This window comes from Harpia harpyja, chromosome Z (genome assembly GCF_026419915.1).
Source record: "Harpia harpyja isolate bHarHar1 chromosome Z, bHarHar1 primary haplotype, whole genome shotgun sequence".
In the NCBI taxonomy this organism is placed as follows: Eukaryota; Metazoa; Chordata; class Aves; order Accipitriformes; family Accipitridae; genus Harpia; species Harpia harpyja.
In genome coordinates this window covers 103,140,045-103,164,720 of record NC_068969.1, presented here as the reverse complement: position 1 = coordinate 103,164,720, position 24,676 = coordinate 103,140,045, and the positions used below count along the sequence as shown (strand labels likewise).

At 36.8% G+C, this 24,676-nt stretch overlaps 1 protein-coding gene across 5 annotated transcripts in view; it reads left to right on the top strand.

Annotated features, from left to right (window-relative positions):
* The window catches only part of NIPBL (NIPBL cohesin loading factor), a 175,704-nt gene that overhangs the window by 131,828 nt on the left and 19,200 nt on the right, over positions 1–24,676 (top strand). For all 5 annotated transcript variants that reach the window (XM_052775766.1, XM_052775769.1, XM_052775771.1 and 2 more), the window contains 17 exons: positions 934–1,037; positions 2,626–2,712; positions 4,941–5,172; positions 5,879–6,030; positions 6,835–6,915; positions 7,986–8,086; positions 11,900–12,038; positions 12,244–12,326; positions 13,358–13,490; positions 14,389–14,532; positions 19,260–19,349; positions 19,596–19,810; positions 19,911–20,013; positions 20,939–21,037; positions 21,137–21,283; positions 22,459–22,593; positions 24,035–24,133. In XM_052775766.1, the coding sequence (XP_052631726.1) occupies positions 934–1,037; positions 2,626–2,712; positions 4,941–5,172; positions 5,879–6,030; positions 6,835–6,915; positions 7,986–8,086; positions 11,900–12,038; positions 12,244–12,326; positions 13,358–13,490; positions 14,389–14,532; positions 19,260–19,349; positions 19,596–19,810; positions 19,911–20,013; positions 20,939–21,037; positions 21,137–21,283; positions 22,459–22,593; positions 24,035–24,133 (2,144 nt within the window). The remainder of the gene's footprint in view (positions 1–933; positions 1,038–2,625; positions 2,713–4,940; positions 5,173–5,878; positions 6,031–6,834; positions 6,916–7,985; positions 8,087–11,899; positions 12,039–12,243; positions 12,327–13,357; positions 13,491–14,388; positions 14,533–19,259; positions 19,350–19,595; positions 19,811–19,910; positions 20,014–20,938; positions 21,038–21,136; positions 21,284–22,458; positions 22,594–24,034; positions 24,134–24,676) is intronic.

Genomic DNA, 24,676 nt, shown 5'->3' with positions numbered 1-24,676 from the left:
AGCCACGAAGCCGCTCGCTCACTCGCTCCCCACTGCGGTGGGATGGGGAGGAGAAAATATAACGAAAAGCTCGTGGGTCGAGACAAGCACAGGGAGGGATCACTCACCGCTTATGGTCACGGGCAAAAACCAGACTCAGCTTGAGGAAAAAACAAAATCAATTTAATTTACTACCAATCAAATCGAAACAGGATAACATGAAGTAAAACCAAACCTTAGAACACCTTCCCTCCACCCCTCCCTCCTTCCCGGCTCAACTCCACTCTTGGTTTTGTCTACCTCCTCACCCCCAGCAGCACGGGGGGACAGGGAATAGGGGTTAGGGTCAGTTCATCTCACGTTGTCTCTGCCGCTCCTTCCTCCTCAGGGGGAGGACTCCTCACTCTTCCCTGCTCCAGCGTGAGGTCCCTCCCACGGGAGACAGTCCTCCATGAGCTTCCCTGGCATTGGTCCTTCCCATGGGCTGCAGTCCCTCACAAACTGCTCCAGCATGGGTCCTTTCCATGGGATGCAGTCCTTCAGACTGCTCCAGCATGGGGTTTCCCATGAAGTCACGGCCATCTTAGGACTACAATTGTTTAAGATTTGTTTTACTGAGGATGGTGGCACAAAAGCTGCAATAAATGGGTTTTGCTACATTAAAAATTTTAGTTTATGACTTTCAGAAATGGATGACTCATGTTAGACTGTTAATGATATTTCAGAACCAGTCATATTTAACAAGTAGTCGTTGTTTTAACCCAGCCAAAAATTGTCATCATCAGTCTTCATTAGATAGAACTATTGATGCTATTTGGAACTATTAGATGCTAGCTATTTGCAAAATCCGTTCTTTTTCTTCAGTTGGCTTTTTCATATTGACTGTAAAATACTGATTTCCTTGAAGTCTGAATAGAAATACGATTGTTAATTTTTTAATTATTTTTTTTAAAGGCGATGATGATGAGATTCCACAGGAATTGCTACTGGGAAAACATCAGCTTAGTGAGTTGGGTAGTGAATCTGCAAAAATCAAGGCAATGGGCATTATGGACAAGGTACATCTTCATAGTCTTTAACTCTTTTTGAACATATAATTTTGATAAACCTATAAAAACTTACATCCCCTCTAATAACATTCCACCCTCTTCACATGTGAATACGACAGATACTGTGAACAGTTGTGCTTCTGCTGACTTAGCTGAAGTGCTTAAAAAGTTACCACATCTTAATTGTTACTGTCTCTGAAGCTGAGACATTTTTGTTCAAAGGTCCTTCTCTGTGTCAATGCTGACTATATGCCAATATGTAAAACCCGTGCCTGAGCAGTGAAATCTAAAAGAATTAATCTACTTCCACAAAAACACGTCAGCCTATAGGCTTTGCTCCTTATGGCTGGTGTTGAGCAACCACAATAAATCAGAACCTGCTGGCAAAGTAAAAAAATATACCCTTTCTGATATATGCCATCAGTGCAATGTAAATGTATGATGTGCAGCCAGCATCACACTGAATTGTCTGCTTCCTCTGTCTCTCCAGAAAGGCCTTTCAAACTTAGAAGGTTTAACACCCCAGGTCATAATAAGATGCATTTGCTGTAGACTGCGTATTGTGGTTTCTTTGCCTTACTCTTCCTGACTTCAGTTCAAGGGAACTTTTGTTGGTGCAGACTGTTGGTATCACACCTCTAGAAACAATGTTGTTGCTTTCCTTATCTTCCTGGAACTCTTGGCTTTGGGCAGTCTTATATTAAACTCTTACTCTGCCTGCTCATGACCACTTACTATGTTTATGAAGTGTCTGTGAAGCCACTTACTATAAAAGTCACTCTGAAGGGTTTTCTTTAATCCAAGATTCAGATATTCTTCCTGGACTTTTCTTCAATCTCCCTACCTTCGTTTGTAACATGTTGTCAGCCTGAGCGTTTCTCTTCCCTGTTAGTTCTCACTCTTAAGCTCTGTTCCCTATTTTTCACACATACATACATGTATACATAAAAATCAGAATTTTGTTGCTTCTAAAGGTGAGTGCCAATAGTGTCTGGGTGAGTGAAACTGGCTCTCCTCGAGTTTAGCATGTTCTACAAATTATTTAATCATAATTCTGTAGAAGATCAGTAAGTGAGTTTGAGTTACTTTTTTCAACATGCTGGTTCTTCAAAGTTAATAATGAAATTAAGAATACATTTGCTTTTTATTAGCATTCAAATATCAGGGAATTTTATTTCTGCTTGTTCATGGAATTTGGATTTTCTCCTAATAAAGCTCTATATGGTCAGTTAGAATTTGTGATTGTTACTTGGATTAGGTACATTTCTGTTTCTAGAAGCAAAAGTGTATAACTGCAACATTAATGACAGATATGCAATTTTATATCTATTTCTATGGGTTTTGATGGTTGAAATGCAGTTTGATTGCAGTCTTAGAATATATTTCACCTAGTTTAGTTATATTATCAGCATTCTCAATTGTGCTGTGTCAGGAACCACAGAAGTCAAGATCCTTATCTCAAATTGCTTACAATTTAAGTGCTTCAGATTATATAACAAGTTCTATCCTTCATCCGTGGACATTCTTTTCAGCTTTTCAATTTGGAAGCCTTTTATGTTCATGGCAGTTGTTTGATGTGTTTCTTTTCTTGTTTTAGCTCTCAACAGATAAAACAGTAAAAGTCCTGAATATTTTGGAGAAGAATATTCAAGATGGATCAAAGCTTTCTACATTACTTAACCATGTGAGTTTCAAATTACATAATTTCACATCGTATAGAATAGAGTTTTCTTCACTTGAGTCTTATTTAGTGATAGTTTCAAATACTGTGTATGTGTGTGAAAGGAATTTCTGATATAATATGTATGTGATTGAGATTGCCAAACATTAAGATTTGAAGTAAAATTCAATTGATTGTATTTTTTCAGTAATAAACGTGTTTTACTATAGTACTGATAACTAACAGGTATATTGGGAGCAACTGAGTTTTCTTTTTTTTTCAATTTTAAATATTTTATAGTTTCATCCTGAAATATTCATGGTACCTGGTGTAATTTGCGCCATTGGACATTTCTTTGCTACTTTGCTACGTGTCCCTAAAACATCCTTTACACAATGAAAGTAGTACTATAGCTTTCTCGTAAAGCATATTCTCCTGAGCATTAAGAAAAGAGGAAGCACTTTGTTTAGGTCTGTTCTTATGCTGCAAAGTTAAAGTTGTCAACGTAAACAAAATTAACAGGAAGTTTAAGATTTCAGGGTTTTTTTCCTGATATACCTAAAACTACATGGGGATTTGGAGTTTTTATGAGGTTGATCAGTGATATTTCACATTTCATATATTTCTTTATTTCTACACTTTCTAGTCAAAACAATATTCTAGCAAGAATAGAGTTATTGAGTTTTATGGAAAAAAACCCACCTTGATCTGCAGAAATAGAGAGTAATTATTTGTATTGGAAAGGAAGAATTTGAACCTGCAGATGAAAACCAGAGACACATTATTTGTGCCTAAATACTTTCATCTAGATAGTTTGTAGGGTTTTTAGAGTTTCACTATATGGTCCTGAATGTATTCAGCAATATGAAAAGTAAGTGAAAAGAACGTGCTGGTTTACCAGCTCTACTTCACTGTGATTAAGTCTATACTAATGCTTTCAAAGTGATACTTTTCTTTTAGCTTTTTGTAGTAAAACTCAGATTATTAAGCAGTTAGTGAAATTGTCCAATTATTGCAATTCAGAGGCAAAGCTTCAATTAAAAAAAGAAGTGATCTTTAGCCAAACAAGTTTTAGATTTTTCTTAAAACCTATTAAACATGATTCAAATCATTATGGCAAAGAAAGCCTCTGCCAAGGAGCAAGCTTACTTCTTTTACAGTGCAGTGAAGATATCATACCTTCATGTCAGGGTGTTTTTCAGAGGCAGAGTGCACTTGCATATTCTTTTTATTTCCAGGATTAATGAGAAAAAAAAAAAAAAGAAAATATTTAAAACTATTTGGGATTTTTTTAAGCCTCATTTGTGTCAGGAAGAAATTACTTAAAGTCATTCTAGGCAAGAAATATACAGGGATCTCCTGATTTGCAAATTTCTGTTGATTTTACAAATATATATATGATATATATAATGCACTGTGATACTCTTTTAGATTCTCTTACCCTAAAGGCAGAAAGTTGATATGGTTTCACCAACCCCTTATTTTTACAAGGAAAGCCAACAGTGTTGAACTATGATGTCATACAGGCAGGCAAGATTCTTTTTCTCTGTAGGCTGTATCTGTACCAGAGGAGCTATGAAAAATTCTACCCAATTTTGCTATAAATAATGTTATTACAATATTTAAGTAGTGCTGGGTAGTCATCATTAACCTCATGTATGTTTGGTTTTGCAACTTGTCCACACACAGGCATACAGAGATGCTGTATCTGCTAAATCTAAATGGACATATTTGATAATACATGTTTTAAACCCATTGGTAACAGATGGGTTGGTCTATGAAGCAGTCACATACTTACAAGTTTCATGTGATTTGTAATAGTCTTTTTGTGTAAGAATTCCCTCTAGTGGTAGAAATTAGGCTGATCAAAGCAGCAACTGGTGTGCATAGGCCACTGAAGAAAACACTAGATGAATGAGTTTAGATTTTGCTTAACGTACATCAGTCTTGAGTAGAGTACATGGCAATCTTCCCTCATAGTGCTTCCCAATGCACAGAAAGCTTCTTTGTGTTCTAGCAGAATAATAGAGTGAAACTTTGAAGGCTTGTAACTTAGGGAGACATACTACCAACATGTTGCTAGCAAAACAAATATTAGTTGATTTCTAAAACAGACTATTTTTGTATCAAAAAGGAAATACATTTTATACACACGTTTATGTAAGTATATTAGGATAATGTTACATTTTACTTGGTAAGGATGAAAATTTGACTTCTTGTTCACACTATCCTGTTTTTCTTGGCTGTTACAGAACAATGACACTGAGGATGAGGAGAGATTATGGAGAGATCTTATTATGGAAAGAGTGACAAAATCTGCTGATGCTTGTCTCACTGCTATCAATATTATGACATCACCAAATATGCCTAAAGCTGTATATATTGAGGACGTAATAGAAAGAGTTATTCAATACACAAAATTTCATTTGCAGAACACTCTCTATCCTCAGTATGATCCTGTGTATAGAGTGGATCCTCATGGTGGTTAGTATACTAAGAAATTTTTAAAAACCTTTCCACATAAAAAATACCAAAACACAATCTAATGTGTGATGATGCAAGTGATAGGTCTTTCTGGAATAAGATTTTTATATGCAACTCTTGCACTGATAGTTGTTCCGTATCACATACAGCACCCTGAATTAATGCTTTGTGTTAGTTTGAGGATGACAAAATGTAGAGTAAAAAAACAATGAATGAAATGTGTCCTCTGAATAACTTAGTCATACAAAGTCTTGGTTTACTGCAATAATGTCAATGTAACCAAAGTATTTAGACTAAAGTATTTAGAAGTTTGTCTGAAGTTCAGCTTCTGTGTATAGTTATTATACATATGAATAAGTCATTTTATAGCCATAATCTCTGTGTATATAATGATTTATTTCAGTGAAAAGTATTTAGCATTTAGCATTTTGTTGTCACATGCATACCTTTAGATGCGGATGTCCAGCTTCAAGAACCTTTTTAAAAATCTTGGATCCAGAATTTAGAGCAATTATGAAAAATTAATATGATGTTAAATTCTTGCTTTACAGCTGATGCCACTAAATAGTTTTTCTTCTGTAAACAATTGCTTTTACATAGCTGTAGTCATGCAGTTGTTTTGGGGGTACTTTTTGAGAAGATCATCTTTCCAAGATTTGATATGAAACATTGAAAAAATTAATGAAGGTATTTTTTATTTTTCTAGGTGGTGTTTTAAGTTCAAAAGCAAAACGTGCCAAGTGTTCCACCCACAAGCAAAGAGTTATAGTGATGTTGTATAACAAAGTCTGTGACATTGTCAGCAGCTTGTCAGAGTTGCTAGAGATACAGCTTCTTACTGATACAACTATTCTTCAGGTAAGTTTTATCAGAAGAATTTCTGTCTAAGAATGTTTGGGGTTTTTTTCCCAGAGAGAATGTAAAGTATGATTGTCTCAGTGACATGAAGTATGAAATCAATACAAACTTTTAAATTATTAACATCAGAGTGACTAGTTTGTTGTGTTGTAGGTAGTCTGCAGGAGAAGAGCATTTAATGTTCAAATCTTTAATGCCTTTTCTTGTACAATTAAGAAGAGTTTAACCTGATTGTATTCAAATAGAGTCATAGTATCATTTGGATTGGAAAAGGCCCTTAAGATCATTGAGTCCAACCATAAACCTAACACTTCCAAGTCCACCACTAAACCGTGTCCCTGAGTGCCTACATGTCTTTTAAATGCCTCCATGGATGGTGACTCTACCATTTCCCTGGGCAGCCTGTTCCAATGCTTGGCATCCCTTTTAGTGAAGAAATTTTTCTTAATATCCAATCTTAAGTCTGCCCTGGCGCAACTTGAGGCCGTTTCCTCTCATCCTGTCACTTCTTACCTGGGAGAAGAGACCGATACCCACCTTGCTACAGCCTCCTTTCAGGCAGTTGTAGAGAGCAATAAGGTCTCCCCTCAGCCTCCTTTTCTCCAGACTAAACAGCCCCAGCTCCCTCAGCCGCTCCTCACAGGACTTGTTCTCTAATATCCTTTTATAACTTTATTTGCAAATAATATGAAGTAATACATCTTGTTGAATATCTTACCTGCTGAATGAAAACCTACTTGTAAAACTGCGTAAGTATCAGTTTGTTAGTCAAATATACTTACAGTAATTTCTTTCCATTGATAGGTATCATCCATGGGAATAACACCTTTCTTTGTAGAAAATGTCAGTGAACTACAGTTATGTGCCATCAAATTAGTGACTGCAGTAAGTACTTTTTAATTTGCAGTTTCATGTTCCTATACTTCTGAGAGTTGTTAGGGCACTTACATAGGCTGTATTTTCTCTCTGGTAGAGAACTGGAGTTTAGAACTAATTTTATTCTTGCATGTTTTTACAGTTTGGTGTCATAATCTAGAAACAGTATAAAAACTACCTGAGCTGCCCTATTTGTAGACTACCCTACAGGAAGAAATACCTTACTTAAGCAGGAACTTCTTAATTTTGGTTATGTCGTTTAAGGTGTAAACACAAACCCCTTCCTCTTGCCTGTCCTTTCTTGTCTTAAGAAATCTTAGCAGTGTGGTTTTCCTTATTTCCAATGTTAAGATTTTAATACATGCTATGGAATAAGGTATATAGAACTAGTAGGATACTTGTATGTAATAGAATAAATCCTTTTTCTCAGAAGAGATGGCTGTGTGAAAAATTCATGGGGCAGATAAAGTATTATTTCAGGAAAAATGCAGCACAACACAGATGTGCTTGTTCAAGTGGAAGTTTTCCATCTTTGTAAGCATGATATACTCAGTATTCTGCCTAAACAAGAGAGGCAAATTCTACAATCCTGACTCTGTAAATTGAAAAAGTATGTCATGTCAGGCAAACCTTAAAGCTTAGGATATGAAGTAAAACTGGTTTCTCAAATGTGCTCCACAACCATATGCATGTTCACGTAATTTATGTTTCCACAGAGTTTTGCTCTGCACTGGAGCCTGAAAGCTTAGTATTACACTATTTGACTTTCCTATACATTGTATTCTACCATTGACAAAATTTTTTAAAACATAAGATATTTTTAAGAGCTATTAAACATTTATGTTATTTGAAGATTTTTTAAAAGCTGTATTTGAAAAAGTTTTTATATATTGTATAAAGAAATGCTTGCCTTGAAAAAACAAAGTAATGCATTAAAAACAAGGTATGCATTAATTATAATTTATTTAAGTGTCATGTAAAGTGTATGTTTCTATATATAATTTTTAACAATATATTTAACAAGCAATATTTTATGTAACAATGAATAATTTTCTAACAATCCTGTAACTGTTAAATAGGTGTTCTCCAGGTATGAAAAACATAGACAGTTAATACTAGAAGAAATTTTCACTTCCCTTGCGAGACTACCAACTAGCAAGAGGAGTTTGAGAAACTTCAGGTAATTTCTGGCATAGATTAATAACTTGTAGACAGTAGCATTTACAGGTTTGTAGATGTAGGATTTTAGGCTTCAGTATTAACTACTTCTTTAAAAATCTCCAACTCCTCAAGTTGCGCTTTATTAGAGGTTGATATTTCAAAACAGTGAGAGCAGAATTGCCTGACAAATGTCTTGCAATAATCACTGTTCCTTATGCCATCATATTTTTGCCTTCTTACAAAAATAATTGAAATATCTTATATGTTTCACTAAGGATGTAAATGAATGTAATTTTAGTGTGCATTCAGAGTGGGTTTGTTGGAAAATTCATAGAATCATTTCATTTTGGTTGGAAAAGACCTTCAAGATCATCGAGTCCAACCATTAACCATGCCCCCTAAACCATGCCCTGGAGTACCCTGTCCACTCGCTTTTTGAATATCTCCAGGGATGGTGACTCAACCACTTCCCTGGGCAGCCCATTCCAATGTTTGACAACCCTCTCAGTAAAAAAATTTTTCCTAATATCTAACCTAAATCTCCCTTGCCTCAACTTGAGGCCATTTCCTCTTGTCCTATCTCCAGACACCTGACAGAAGAGACCAGCACCCACCTCACTACAACCCCCTTTCAGGTAGTTGTAGAGAGCAATAAGGTCTCCCCTCAGCCTCCTCTTTTCTAGACTGAACAACGCCAGATCCCTCAGCCGCTCCTCATAAGACTTGTGCTCAAGGCCCCTCACCAACTTGGTTGCTCTCCTCTGGACACGCTCCAGCACCTCCATGTCTTTCCCTTAGTGAGGGGCCCAAAACTGAACACAGTACTCGAGGTGCGGCCTCACCAGTGCCGAGTACAGGGGAACGATCACCTCCCTGCTCCTGCTGGCCACACTGTTTCTGATACAGGCCAGGATGCGATTGGCCTTCTTGGCCACCTGGGCACACTGCTGGCTCATATTCAGCTGGCTGTCAACCAGCACCCCCAGGTCTTTCTCTGCCGGGCAGCTTTCCAGCCACTCTTCCCCAAGCCTGTAGCGCTGCATGGGGTTGCCGTGACCCAAGTGCAGGACCCGGCACTTGGCCTTGTTGAACCTCGTACAATTGGCCTCAGCCCATCGATCCAGCCTGTCCAGATCTCTCTGTAAAGCCTCCCTACCCTCAAGCAGATCGACCCTGCCTCCCAACTTGGTGTCATCTGCAAACTTGCTGAGGGTGCACTCAATCCCCTCATCCAAATCATCAATAAAGATATTAAACAGAACAGGGCCCAACACCGAGCCCTGGGGAACACCACTTGTGACCCACCACCAACTGGATTTCACCCCATTCACCACTACCCTCTGGGCTCGGCCATCCAGCCAGTTTTTCACCCAGTGAATAGTGCACTTATCCAGGCCACAAGATGCCAGCTTCTCAAGGAGTATGCCATGAGAGACAGTGTCAAAGGCCTTGCTGAAGTCTAGGAAAATAACATTGACAGCCTTTCCCTCATCCACTGGGCGGGTCACCTGGTCGTAGAAGGAGATCAGGTTGGTCAAGCAGGACCTGCCTTTCGTAAACCCATGCTGACTGGGCCTGATCCCCCTCTTATCCTGGAGTTGCCATGTGAGTGCTTTCAAGACAAACCGTTCCATAATCTTCCCCGGTGCCGAGGTCAGGCTGACAGGCCTGTAGTTCCCCGGATCCTCCCTCCGACCCTTCTTATAAATGGGAGTCACATTGGCAAGCCTCCAGTCCTCTGGGACCTCCCCTATTGACCAGGACTGCTGATAAATGATAGAGAGTGGCTTGGCAAGGACCTCTGCCAGTTCCCTCAGTACTCTTGGATGGATCCCATCAGGTCCCATAGATTTGTGAGTGTCCAGATGGCGTAGCAGGTCCCTAACTAATTCCTCCTGGATTAAGGGGAGTATGTTATGCTCTTCATCCTTACCTTCCAGCTCATGGGGTGGAGTACCCTGAGGATGACTGGACTCACTATTAAAGACTGAGGCAAAGAAGGCATTAAGTACCTCAGCCTTTTCCTCATCACTGGTTGCTACGTTCCCTTCTGTATCCATTAAAGGAAAGATACTCTCCTTGGGGTTCTTTTTACTGTTAACATATTTGTAAAAACATTTTTTGTTGTCCTTACAATAGTGGCCAGATTTAGTTCTAGCTGAGCTTTCACCTTTCTAGTTTTCTCTCTGTATGATCTAACAAGATCCCTGTACTCCTCCCAAGTTGCCCGCCCTTTCCTCCAGAGATGATAAACTCTCCTTTTTTTCTTAAGTCCTAGCAAAAGCTCCCCATTCAGCCAGGCTGGTCGTTTTCCTTGGCGGTTCAATTCATTGGTTCTGTTTGTATGGAGTTACATATTTCTTCATTGCTAAAGCTTAATGGGAAAATTCTGGCTGAATTTCTTTGCATACACACTTAGAGCACTCTTTCCAGGAAGGAAATCAATTTAATATCTCTTTGAATGAGTTTCATTTAGGAACTGCTCTGTTCACTTTAACTGTCTTTTAAGCACTTCAGCTGGATTTCAGTGCATCTTCAGAATAATAGTATAGGTTCAGGTTCAGTCTGAGAAAGAATCTGACCTGAACTGGATTTTGTTTAACATTGAGGTTGGGACACTTTAAATGATTCTAAACCATTTGGTTTTGGTGTTGATTTTGTTCCTTGATTGCATACATCTTGCCCCCTGAGACAGATAAATTGTCAATTAAATATTTTGTCTGATCCAGGGTGGATGAACAGGATGTATCCAGGAAAAGAAATACACTGAAACTTTGAAATTTAATTCAACGACCCTAATGTTAACATAAGTGTTTGCTCCTAGTATTTCCTGTTGTTCTGGTTATAGACGTCAGAGAGATCTAGCAAATAGGAAGGTGGTAGGAATAGGAGCACAAATGGTGGACAGGCTCTTTGAATTAGGACCTGTACCAGAAGGAAGTCACTATCTCAAGACCACAATGACTGCACCGTTTATCTGTACAAGTCCTAACTCTGGTCTGTTAAAGGGCATTCTCTAACTGTGGCTACAGTCAGGAAGGGTACAGCTTACACAAAATCTGATATGAAAAGTTTTTCTCTCTAAAAGTAGTCAAAGATAACTTCATAAAGAAAATAAATAGAATCTGTTTTGTGCCGAGTTCGTATTTTGATAATTTGGGGAGAGTTATGTCAGGGATTATCACCTTCTCATATTGTTAAGGGTGGCAATAGACGGTGTTGATGTATGTATGGGTAGTAAAGACCATACTATTTCTCAGGTTATATCACGAGAGAAATGTGGAGTGTGTTCATATTGGTCTTACTAACTTAAAGACACACTTAAGACGCACTTAAAGACACTTGCATGCTGAAGTTCCTAGTCTCTTACGCTATCTCAGATTGCCATAGGTGTAAGTCCTGTAGAAGTCAGTCTAGGTCATGGTCACTATTTTCTGGTTAAAAATCCTGCGTATTTCACATACATTAAATAATATATAAGTAATAAATTATTAGGGCAACAAGCCTATATAGTAAGTGCCTTAGCATGTAGGTGTTTGATTTATTAAATATTACTGTAGATTTTTTGGCTGCTGAACTTCACAGATACTCTGATAACCATCTGTGGGCTGCTTCAATTCATCTCTTCTGCCTGAGAATAATACTTACCGTTTTTGTTAGACCAAATCTTAGACTGCATAAAAGAGAAGCAAATGACTGGATAAATGCTAGAACACAGATTTCTAGCTGTGGTAATAATTTTAGAAAGATATTATTTAGGACCAAAAATTTTTGGTTTGTTTTGTCTTTTTTGTTTTGTTTTAGTGTTAATGCTGTCTTTTCTTATTAACAGGTTAAACAGCAGTGACACTGATGGAGAGCCTATGTATATTCAGATGGTAACGGCACTAGTTCTACAGCTTATTCAGTGCGTGGTGCACCTACCATCAGCAGAAAAAGATTCGAATTCAGAGGAGGAATCAAACAAGAAAGTAAGATATTTTTTAAAAGCCATAAATTTTTTTTTGTGCAGGAATGACTTGTGTGTTTCTAGTTATAATATGTTATTATGGTGCTCTAGGAACCAAACACTGTAATTTTATGTCTGCTGTAATTATTTTGATGCATGAGGAATGCTGCTCTGGAAATCATATTTCTGTGTATGCTAAAATAATAAATATATCTTGTTATTTTTAGGTGGATCAAGATGTGCTTATTACTAACTCATATGAAACAGCTATGAGAACAGCACAAAACTTCCTTTCAATTTTCCTTAAGAAGTGAGTACTGTTGCATTCTTTAGCATATTGATGAAACCAACTCCAAATAAAGTCTGTCATACTTTAAGACAAACCTAACCATTTCTCAATGCTAAATACCCACTCATAAAGTATTTATAACAATATGCTTTATAGATCCCTAAGAGAGCTACCCATCTGGACAAAATTTCTTACGGAAAGGAAATTCTGCAGAGGTCTTCTTATATTTAAGAATCTGATGGTTCATGTAGCATCCTTTTATTAGTGGTCTGTTACTCATCTGAAGCCTGGAAGAGAAGGCTGAGTAAATATTTAAGCAGTGAAACCATGTTAATTTAGTCATCAGAATGACAAAGATACAAAAAACCTATAAATTACTTTCATTTAGCTGGAGTTAGAAATGTCAATAGCTTAAAAGGGGAAAAAAAAACCCTAGTATACCTGAATAGCAAAAGGATTTCTAAGAATAAGTCCTGAGGTTTTTATCGTGTTAATTTCTACTCTTAAGCCGAAAGGCTATTTAATAGCCATCTAGCAATCTCTCTGCATACTTCCGTTATCATTAAAGTTAGGGATGCCACATATAAGTGAAACACTATGAGGTATTTTATCTTTTGATTTTTTTACATTCAGATTTTAACCTTTGTGGAGCATAATACTGAGATGTCTTATCGCTGTCAGATAAATCAAACAAAGCTTGAGGAATATAGACACAACACCTCCTAAATACCCCACTCCAGCTTGAGCTTTACAATTCTACCTACTTTGTCCATCCCAGTTAATGCAGACTTTTAACTCAAAGCAATAAATAAAAAATCATAGGAACAAAATTCTACTATCGTGGATTAGCTGCTTTACTTGCAGTGCAACTTGGAGTGATAACTGTTTAAACTATTTCTCCGTAAATGAATAGTTTGCTAGTATTTCAGATACTTTTTTTAGAATTGCATAAAACTTTTTCTGATTAAACATAGGGTTACTTCTGTTTGTTTCAGAAGAAAAGCTTTAACGGCTCTTAAATTTGCTTACAAAATGCATTTTCTTTTAAACAGGTGTGGCAGTAAACAAGGGGAAGAAGATTACAGGCCACTGTTTGAGAACTTCATTCAAGACCTTCTTTCCACAGTCAATAAACCAGAATGGCCAGCTGCAGAATTGCTACTTAGCTTATTAGGAAGGCTATTGGTAAGGCATTCTTGTTTTTAACTATTATATTAATTTATAATTTATTACAATGAAGACTTTTTTATTTCAGCTGAAATTGCTACAGGAATGCTTTCTGATTGTTGATACACATGCAGCATTAAAGAATTTTCTTATGTGTATCACTACTATGTAATACATAGATAATAAAATTTGGTGTAGAGGATCATTGATATAGAACTTGTTAAAGGTGATATGTATACAGTTTCTCATAGAAGTCCACTTCCACTATTCCATGACATTTTCAACATGAAAAAATGCCGTTGTATAGCATCTAACAAGTGTAGATACTAATGTGGAGTGAAGTCAGACTAATAGCTGTAATTATTCATGTTAAATATGTTCTCTGGACTATTCCTTTAGCGCAGAACCTGAAAATAATTAAGTGGGTTTTTACCAATAATAGCATTTACTTATTTTACAGAATGTGAATATTTTTGTTTACATGTTTTTTGAGAGTTGTTCTTCAGTACTACAACGTAATTAACACAGTAATTTGAGCTGTTTCTTGGAAAAATATTTTATGGTCCTGCTCCTGGTAAAGTGTAGCTTTCTTTATACTTGTGTGAATAATGAGGAAGTTGCATTATGGTGCTTAAGATCTATGCTATTGCAAAGGATATCTGCTATACTAGTTGTCTGGTTTATTTTATGAAAACACATATTTTAAAAAACTCTGTAGAGAGACAGAGAGACCCAATAAAGGAAGAAACATTAATACAAGTAAGTAGTGTATCTGAGAGATAATAGTAAATTATATAATTTTATGTATCATGGAAGTTAGGTGGAATTTTCAATAAGGTTGAGCAATCTCTTGTGAGAAGAATCTCAGTTGCATAAATAAATATTTGTTTTTAACAGTTTATTCTGTTTTTCTTAGGTTCACCAGTTCAGTAACAAATCTACAGAAATGGCATTAAGAGTTGCATCACTTGACTATCTTGGAACTGTAGCTGCAAGACTGAGAAAAGATGCAGTCACTAGCAAAATGGATCAAGGATCTATAGCCAGAATCCTCAAACAGGTGTGTGAAAGATCCCGTGCCAGCTGGATTGAGATGTATCCATTCAAATACTTGAAAATTTTAAAGATGTTTAAAAAAATGGCATTTTGGAGAACCAGATTTCTGAATCAAATATACTCAATTTATAAGTGTCACATTTGTTAGCTCATGTCTTTCTTGCACCATCTCTGTAGTAATCATATGAAGTGGTTAATTACAGTGGTTAAGCCAGTTTTCTTGTGACAATACAGAGGAAATAATGGAGCAACAGTTGGATTCTGTCTTAAGAGGCCTTACAAATATGTATGTATGTGCATTTGCTATTGCGAAGTGGTAACTTAGCTTCTGGCACTCATATACAGGCTTTAGAAAGTTAAACTACTGGGCCTGTAAGGTTAGTTTTTATGTGATGTAGCTGGTATTGGTCATCTCTTTTTTTTTTTTTTAACTGGACGTGCATATACCTTTCATTAGGGGGTGCATATTTGCATTTCTGTTAATGCTGCTCAATTATCAAAGCAATGGATGCATTTGGGCTCTATACAGTACATAGTATGATAAGAAAATTTCAGATCTTACATGTCCTTTTAAAAACGTGGACTTGCACATTTCTGATGGACACTGTACATTTCTTTCTGAACTGCTAACTGTTCTCAGCATGATCTAAAGTTGAGTAGTCATATGAAGTTGATTTCCCTTTCAGTTACCTGAAAAGACTACAGATCTATTACATGTAGTTTATAATGAATGTTACAGATTTATGTTGAAGGAAAAACTTATGCACTTTACAGGCATTCAAATAAAGAATCAAAATTCATCTACTCCTTTATGAGGCTGATACTTCCCATAACTTTTGTCGATTAGAATGTTCTACAACATACAGCGTCAAATCTTCATGTCCATGGCTTAATATAATTTATATTTCTGTGTTCTAAGGGCTTATAACTCTGATCTGTTGGCAGCAATTCTGACAATTCTACATTAGACTTCGTAGGGACATACTTTCGAAGAATCCTTTTCTCTTTCCTTATTTCCAGAAGTTATAATAGTATTGAAAGATATTCCAAAAAGATAAATACCTGAGCGGTGACCTGAATTTTTCTGTTTGGGGGTTTTTACAGGTTCAGACAGTAACTAAGCATGGGCATCTGCAGAAAATAAAATTGCTGGGGGCAGTTGAGTGCTAACAGCATTTTTTTCAGTTACGCAGGAAGCTTAACATCAGTGATGGTAGACAGTACCATCTGTGCATTGTGGAAGGTGTGTACTATACAGTACCCAGTCAGGGTAGACAGTGTGTTGTTTATAAATTATTTGTAACATAAGAACAAGTAAATACTTGGAAATGTGTACGTGACAGCTAAGCTTTACGAACAGCAAGAAAATACGATGATCCATTGGTAGACATACTTGGCTATCATCATCAGAAACTTAAGTTGTTATTTCCATTCAGAAATGAACTTGTACCTCTACAGATTTTTCTTTCCTGCTGAATTGAATACTTAGACGCCGGATATTTCCTTCTATGCTCTGATATCATTACCAGGATATTCCCCAATGACTGATGAATGCTTATAACTCTCTCTACTGTGGTTTGGACTCATGACCCATAGAATTAGATATAGGAGAAAATTTGTTCTGTTTTGACATTTTAAACAGTAGATTTTTTTCATAGAAATCTGTCATAGATTTTCAAGTTGATTTGAACACACGTGCATGCTTTTCATTATTTATCTCTAGAGACACTGATGTTCTGGGCTTGTAACTGTACCTTTCTCCACTTGCTGATGTTTGCAAGCTATATTATGTGCTGTATTTGTGACAAGATTCTCAATCTGTGCTGTTCATACAGAAGTTAAAATGGTTGTAAGTTATGAGTTTTATTGCTAAAGAAGAAAAATGTTTTGTAGCTGAAGAATTTTAAGCCAGAAATTATTCATCTACTTTTATTATGAATATTGAATATGATTTGTTGTGGGCTTCACATTTTCTCTTTGTTTGTTCTGGATTTTTTGTTTGAAAATAGGTAGGCAGTTAAGGTTCATCAAGCAACTCTTTTATTCAGCTAGTTATCCACAGAATTTAACATTGGTTGAAGGCTGGAATTTTGAATCACAATCGGAACATATATTAGGGTGCCAAATGTATATATAAACCTATATTAGTATTATGTGCATTGTAGACATGTTTTGAACTCTTGAACCCCTTCACTTTGAAAAAAAAGAATCCTTTTGTCTACTGTAACATCAGCAACTGCAAGGACCTGTGTATTTCAGTATAATACTAAGGAAAAAAAGGGTGGTTTATGGCTTAGTTTTGTGCTGTCTTATAGAAGTTGAGGAAGTTAGCTCATGAGTTTGCTTTTATGCTGTTTTTTAGGTGTTGAGAAAGTTAGTTTCCGACTCAGGCACAAGTTCATCGATACTGATTTATTCACCATAACCTGTATATGGGGAGAAGTACATTGTCTCATGGTCATATACGAGATCATTTTTTTTTATTTGCATAGGCTAGAACTATTTAAGAGATCAGGATATACATAGAATCATAGAATAGTTTGGGTTGGAATGGACCTTTAAAAGTCATTTTGTCCACTCCCCCTGCAATGAGCAGGGACGTCTTCAACTAGACCAGGTTGCTCAGAGCCCTATCCAACCTGACCTTGAATGTTTCCAGGGATGGGGCATCTACCACCTCTCTGGGCAACCTGTTCCTGTGTTTCACCACCCCTCATTGTAAAAACTTTCTTCCTTACATCTAATCTAAATCTACCCTCTTTCAGTTTAAAACCATTACGCCTTGTCCTATCACTGCAGGCCCTATTAAAAAGTCTGTCCCCGTATTTCTTATAAGCCCCCTTTAAGTACTGAAAGGCCACGATAAGCTCTCCCTAGAGCCTTCTCTTCTCCAGGCTGAACAACCCCAACTGTCTCAGCCTGTCTTCACAGGAGAGGTGTTCCACCCCTCTGATCATTTTTGTGGCCCTCCTCTGGACCCGCTCCAACAGGTCCATGTCTTTGCTGTGCTGAGGACTCCAGAGCTGGATGCAGTACTCCAGGGAGGGGTGTCACAAGAGCAGAGTAGAGGGGCAGAATCATGGCCACACTTCTTTTGATGCAGCCCAGGATATGGTTGGCTTTTTGGGCTGCAAGCACATGTTGCCAGCTCATGTCCAGTTTTTCATCCACCAGTACCCCCAAGTCCTTCTCCACAGGGTTGCTCTCAATCCCTTCATCCCCCAGCCTGTATTGAAACCAGGGATTGCCCTTGGCACTTGGCCTTGTTGAACCTCATGATGTTCACATGCGCCCAATTCTTGAGCTTGTCCAGGTCCCTCTGAATGGCATCCTGTCCCTCAGACATGTCAACTGCACCACTCAGCTTAGTGTCATCTGCAAATTTGCTGAGTGTGCACTCGATCCCACTGCTTATGTCATTGATGAAGATACTAAACAGTACTGGTCCCGGTACGGACACCTGAGGGACACCACTCATCACTGATCTCCATCCAGACATTGAGCTGTTGACCAGTACTCTCTGTATGCAACCATCCAACCAACTCCTTATCCACCAAACAGTCCATCCATCAAATCCATATCTCTCCAGTTTAGAGAGGCGGATGTTGGGGGGGACTGTGTCAAAGGTCTTCTACAGAAGTCCAGATAGATGACATCCATAGCTCTTCCCCTGTCCACTGATCTAGTCACTCCGTCAGAGAGGGCCACTAGGTTGGTCAGGCAGGACTTTCCCTTGGTGAAGCCATGCTGGCTGTCTCGAATCACCTCCCTGTCCTCCATGTACCTTATATACATTTAGGAAATGTAAGTATTTCCTCTTAAATAGCCTCTTGGAAAAAATACATTCTCTTTTTAACATTCATACAGTTTTGATATTACAAATCTGATACATAGTCTCCAGCACTGGTTTTCAGATGAATATTTCATATGTAGTGCTTTTTGTGCATCTTAGAAGTGCTTCACAGGAAAATTAATATTACCCTATTCTGTAGATAGGCTTTATACAGTAGGTGGCATTTTTTTTAAATGTGTGTTTGTTCTCAAGCTTTTTGACTGATAGAAACTTAGTTGGATCTCAGAGAGCATGATTCTTTACTGCTGGAGCTCAGAGGTGTTTGGGAACAACCTCTCTAAGTTTTTTCCTAGATTGAGAACTCTTGCTGCATTTTCTCTGTATGGATGCTTTATCCCTGAAAACAGTTATACCAGGTATTTTTGCAAAGAGATAAGTTATTTTTATTTTGTTGATGTTTTCCATACCTTTTTACTGTTGTGTGTTTAATATTTCTTCTTATTTTACTATTTTGCCTTTTATCCCTTGTTCACCTGAGAAGTCACTGTTTCGATATTTAATATTGGTGAGACAGCTAATGATGACTTTTATAGGTTAAACCTTGTGCCAGTCTGCTGTGTGTGATTTCAGCCCTTCGTTTTTCCTCCATGACAGAGGGTCTTCACACAAGATCATAGAATGAAAATTAATCAAATCAGTCATCCTGTTTTAAAACCAGTCTTATTCTGCTCTTAATCTTTTTTAGATTTTAGAGCCACAGTCTATGAGTTGTTTCGGTCTCGATGCAGTTTCTAAGTAATTGGTTAAAAAGTTGTTAATGTTCTGCAGTTACCAAAACAACTGACTTCAGTGTGGCTTATATGTGGACATGCAGATTTTCAGATGATAATTACCACTGTGCAATATCGGTTTTACAACTGTCTTTCTGTTTCTGACAGGTTTCAGGAGGAGAAGATGAAATTCAACAGCTGCAAAAGGCTTTGCTAGATTATCTGGATGAGAACACAGAAACTGATGCATCATTAGTGGTAAATTTCAGCTTTCTGGTGTCAAGTGTATAAAAAATAATTTCAGTAATGTGTACTGACTAAAATGATTTTCAGTTATGCATATTAGTGCTTTAATTAAATTGTCACCCTAACATATACTGTTGATTGTGTTTTCCAAAATATTGTTGATGCATTAGATTCACTTAATCTCATTATAAATCTGTTATTTTTCCTTTTCTGTATCTGTTGTTTTTGTTTTCTGTGCATCCTGCTATATTTCTCCAGTTTTCTCGGAAGTTTTATGTAGCTCAGTGGTTCCGTGATACAACTATGGAGACAGAAAAAGCAATTAAATCTCAGAAGGATGAGGATTCATCTGAAGGAACTCATCATGCAAAAGATGTTGAAGCCACAGGACAAATCATGCATAGAGCAGAAAGTCGCAAAAAGTTTCTTCGCAGCATCATTAAAACTGCTCCATCTCAGTTCAGTATATTCAAGTATGTTTCAGTACCACTTATTTCTTTATTAGCCATGCCTTTGATGTTTTAAACAATTTTTGATAAGCATGTCCTAATTAACACATGGAATTTGTTGCAGGATGAATTCTGATACTGTGGACTACGAAGATGCATGTTTGATTGTTCGCTACTTGGCCTCTATGAGGCCGTTTGCCCAGAGCTTCGATATTTATTTGACACAGGTAAACTGTGCCGGAAGTCTTGGTACAGTGAAACACAGTTGGTTTCTGATTCCAAACACTTTTACTGTAGTGTGCCATATCTGTTCATTGTTGAGCACAGGTATTTAACTGGCCATGATGACACCATGTGCTTTCATATTCTGTATTGATGACATAAGTGATTATGTTTCTTTTTCTTGCATGTGTTTCGTATGTCACATTGTACCTACATTATTTTATTTGTCCATGTATGTGTATGGCAAAATCATTACAATTAGATGCACACAGTAGGAGGATAATTACAAAATGTTGAAATCGTTTTCACAGTTTCAGTAAGATGCATGCTCATTTGGTAATTTTAACTCATGAAATTGAGCTTGACTTGATTCGAAAATAAAGCCAGCTTGGTCAGTTGCTTGCAGTGCATGTTACTGTCACTTTGGAAGCTGTTGTTTGACCAGTGTTGTTTCTTTGCTTTTTCTGGGAGAAGAGCGCTAAGATGTTGGCATGGTGACATGTTTGAACTCCAGTATTAGTTTAGGTTGGGTTACTTATATTGATCTGCATACAGACCCATTATTAAAATTATAGTGCCCAAATCCAACTCTCCTGTTAAAAGAACCATGGTGAAAGCCGCAACTGAATGACAAAAGCAGAGTTTGAAATGAAGGGACTTAAAGTGAACATACAGACTGTGTAAATCCTGTTTGGGCCAGTCTTAGAGGTGTAGCAAATCCTAGTAAATATCCACGCACAGTTATCAGTGCCACAGAACATCACTTGCATGCACCTTTTTGCTGTCTGAGTAGATATACTGAATTTTTAGTAGACAGATATTCTTATATTAGTTAAATTGCTTGCATGTTATTCTGCTGCATTTTTGCTTGTTAAGCATTGTTTGCTACTTTCCCAAAGCAACTGTATCTTTTTTTTGTTCTCTTCCTAGATTCTGCGTGTACTTGGTGAAAATGCAATTGCTGTTCGAACAAAAGCCATGAAGTGTTTGTCTGAGGTTGTTGCTGTAGACCCCAGTATTCTAGCCAGGGTAAAAAAGGAAATATCTATCATGCACATACGTTCTTTTGTCATGCTTAAAATAAATCTTCATTTCTTATCTTGAATATGTTTCATTTCTTCTTTTTAGCTGGATATGCAACGAGGTGTTCATGGACGGTTAATGGATAACTCCACTAGTGTACGCGAAGCAGCGGTGGAGCTGCTTGGCCGATTTGTGCTCTGTCGTCCTCAGCTTGCTGAGCAGTATTATGACATGCTGATTGAAAGAATATTGGTATGGTGACTTGTGATATTTACGATAAAATAAGTGGCATTGGAAAATTTGTTTTTAACTGAGTTTATGTGTTTGATAATATGGAATGATGATCCCAAGAGTAAATTATATCATACTGTTTTAATGAGGAGCATCATGCTTTCAAGACCAGCCTTGTAAAATGCAACACTTGTTTCCACTGAGGCTTTGTTACATCCAAAGGTAAACATATATAGAAAGTTGTACTGCATCAGAACCGGGATTATATTCCTTTTGATTCCGTTATTAAGGCACAAATTAGGTGAAATGAGGGATTTTGCCACATCTGTCAAGTCTGAGATATGGGTCATTGAGGGCAGTTCAGTAGTGTGAGTGATGAAGAAAGATCTACAACACAGTAATCTAAAGATGCTATTTGTAATCCAAAAGAAAAAAAAGAGAAAACTGCTTTGCTTTTCTGTACTATTCTTAGTGTTTTAAAAGGCTTCTTATTAGAATTTTTGTACAAAACCTGTTTTTTGTCTGGGTGTTCAGGTAAAATACAACATTAATTTAACTGTAAGATAAAACTAGCTCTTAGCATCCACGTCAGGTTTTTAGTCAATTACTACTCATTTGCTATAGTTACATCATAAAACATATTTGTGAAGGGTTTTGAAGATAAGTAGCTTCGTGTGCATATAAGCATGCATAAAGCAGTTCATCCTGACATTCAGATTCAACAGGATTTGAATAAGGTAATATGAAGTGAAGCTCCTCATCCATCTCCTTAGACAAAGCCTAGGAAAATGAAAAAGACTGCTGCATGTATCTTATCCATAAGCTTTATCCAAAGGCTTGAATTATTACAGTTCAGATCTACAAATAATCTTGTGTGTTCCAACAAAGTAACTAAAGCATCATCACATCTACTTGTCAACTCCTGAATTAAGAAGTGGAATTATACATTTGCAACATCATGAGCTCTTAGGTGGGAGGGTATAAATGGAGGAAGCATTTCAGCCTTCTGGGGACTCAGCCAGAACCTTTAGAATTGTTGCAAATAAAGTGGTACTGCTGACCTTTTGTATCAGTGCACTCCAGAATATTTTAGCTGGCTTTTCTAAATAAATTTTGCAAGTCAGATTGGGTGATCTTCAAATATTAATTCATATTTCTCATTTGTTTTCAAGAGTGTAATGCTTTTCTCTTCACAGGATACTGGTATCAGCGTCAGAAAAAGAGTCATAAAGATACTTAGGGATATCTGCATTGAACAACCAACATTTCCCAAAATTACAGAGATGTGTGTGAAAATGATTCGGAGAGTCAATGATGAAGAAGGCATTAAGGTAGAATGAAACATATCCTTCAGGATTTTAATTATCGTTATTTTAGTGTTTCTATATTTTGACAAAAAACAAAATCAAAAAAGTATTGGATTGCTCCGTTGTAATATTTATGACTTTCATTCACTTTTAATTTTTGAGAGTAGATATTTTGGCTTTCTAAAATGCTCTCTGACTTGTTTTTCTTTCTGTTCTGTCTTCTATTTTCTTGAAGTTCTTGCTGACAAAAGATTTTTAGAAGTTACTTTCTAGAAATTTTTTTTCTTCTTGCAAGTGTTGTTTCTGGTACTTCTAACAGGTAAAATTGGCACATAAAACTTCTTTCTGCAAACAAAATAAACTTTAAGTCAAAATTAAACACTTGATGTCAATATATGCCAGATTTGTAAATTCTGCATATAAAAATTATAAAGTATTCATCTGTGCTAATCTTGCATTAATTCTGAATGTTCATTGAATCAGTTATTCCCCCTAAAATGTTACTTGCATGATCGTACTCTACTCTTTGTGCAATGTGTATGCAGAAGGGCACAAAACAAAGATCATGTGTTAAATCATAAACCTGACAATGATGGTTTTGTTTGATTTGGCAAAATAATTTTAAAATTGTTGGGTAATTAAGAACACACCTGTAATAATTTTGTATCGCATTTTCGGTAGGATTTGAAATTTGAAACTTTAAAGCTGCAGCATATATTTTTACCACTTGAGATAGGTTAATGCCAAGTGCTTTCTGAGAAGACTGTTAACCAAGAAGTAGATAAACAGCTGGATCCAAGGTGCTGCTGGGAAAGGAGGATGACCTTGTTCTGTCTGCTCCTTCCTCTTGCCTTTCTAGCAACATCAGAAAAAATGAGGCATTATCTTCAATGTGTTTTTTATGTTTCCATGAATGAGGAAGGCTTCTTACAATGATATGCCTTATTAGTAATTTGGGAATAATTTTGTTCACTTTCATTCTGTTCCATTTTTTCCTCCATCCTAAAACGTTGGAAGGGAATGTAATTCCTGTGTTTGGATATACAGACTTGGCTTCTTTCTCTTTCCCACCTTGTCACAGCTGCTTTGAAAACTCCAAAGTAACCTATCATTGCTGCTAGTTCTGCTGTAGAAATCATAATCTTGTGTGCAGTTGACAGCTTCTAAGGGTACTGTGTTTTCCTGAGGAATGCAAATTAATGCAGGAAGGTGGTAACTGAGTTTTCCGTAGCATCAGTTTCCAGTGATCATTTTGCTGAAGCTTGCTTAGAGGTTATTATAACTCCTGTAATAGTAGCTCTGGGTCTGTCTCAGATAACATTTCCTACAACAGTCTCACTTAGGTTGATGATTCCTTATGAAATGGCATGCGTTGTCAACAAATCTATTGTATGGATGTATTAGAAATAATACCTGCATGGCAACACAAGTTTATTTATTTCTACTAATATTTTTTTTCCTTCAGAAATTAGTAAATGAGACATTCCAGAAGCTCTGGTTTACTCCAACTCCACACCATGACAAAGAAGCAATGACAAGGAAAATACTAAACATCACTGATGTGGTATGTTAAATAAATTTGAGTTAAGTTGTGTGCAAAATTTCGTTATGCTTTTAGTGTCTTTGAAATGTTGTCTGTAGTTTTTTAGAATACAGTAATTTAATTGTCAGATGGTTTTCGTTTCATATCTCCTGGCATTGAATATATGCTAAAATTATTCATCTGATGGAACAGGCTGTAGGAAACTTTAAATGCTCGCTACTCTGCTGGCAATGATAACTGGGACCACACTATATTCAGGTTGTATAAAATAGTTGTTCAGTTAAAACACAACAAATTTCTATTAAATTTAACATTTTCCAGGAATTGCTAGTAGCAGCATAGAGTTAAGCCTAACTAAGAAGTTGTCTCTTAAAACAAAATTTTCCTCAAACAATTGATAACTTTTATTTTGAAAGGTTAATATACAGGCTCATGTTCTCACTTAGGGTAAACTAGTATCTGCATAATTGTATCTACTTTCTAGGAGCAGCAAATTAAATAGCATGTCTCCAAAATAACAAAACCTGTTTCAAATAAAATGCTTTAATTTGTAGTGAAAATGTG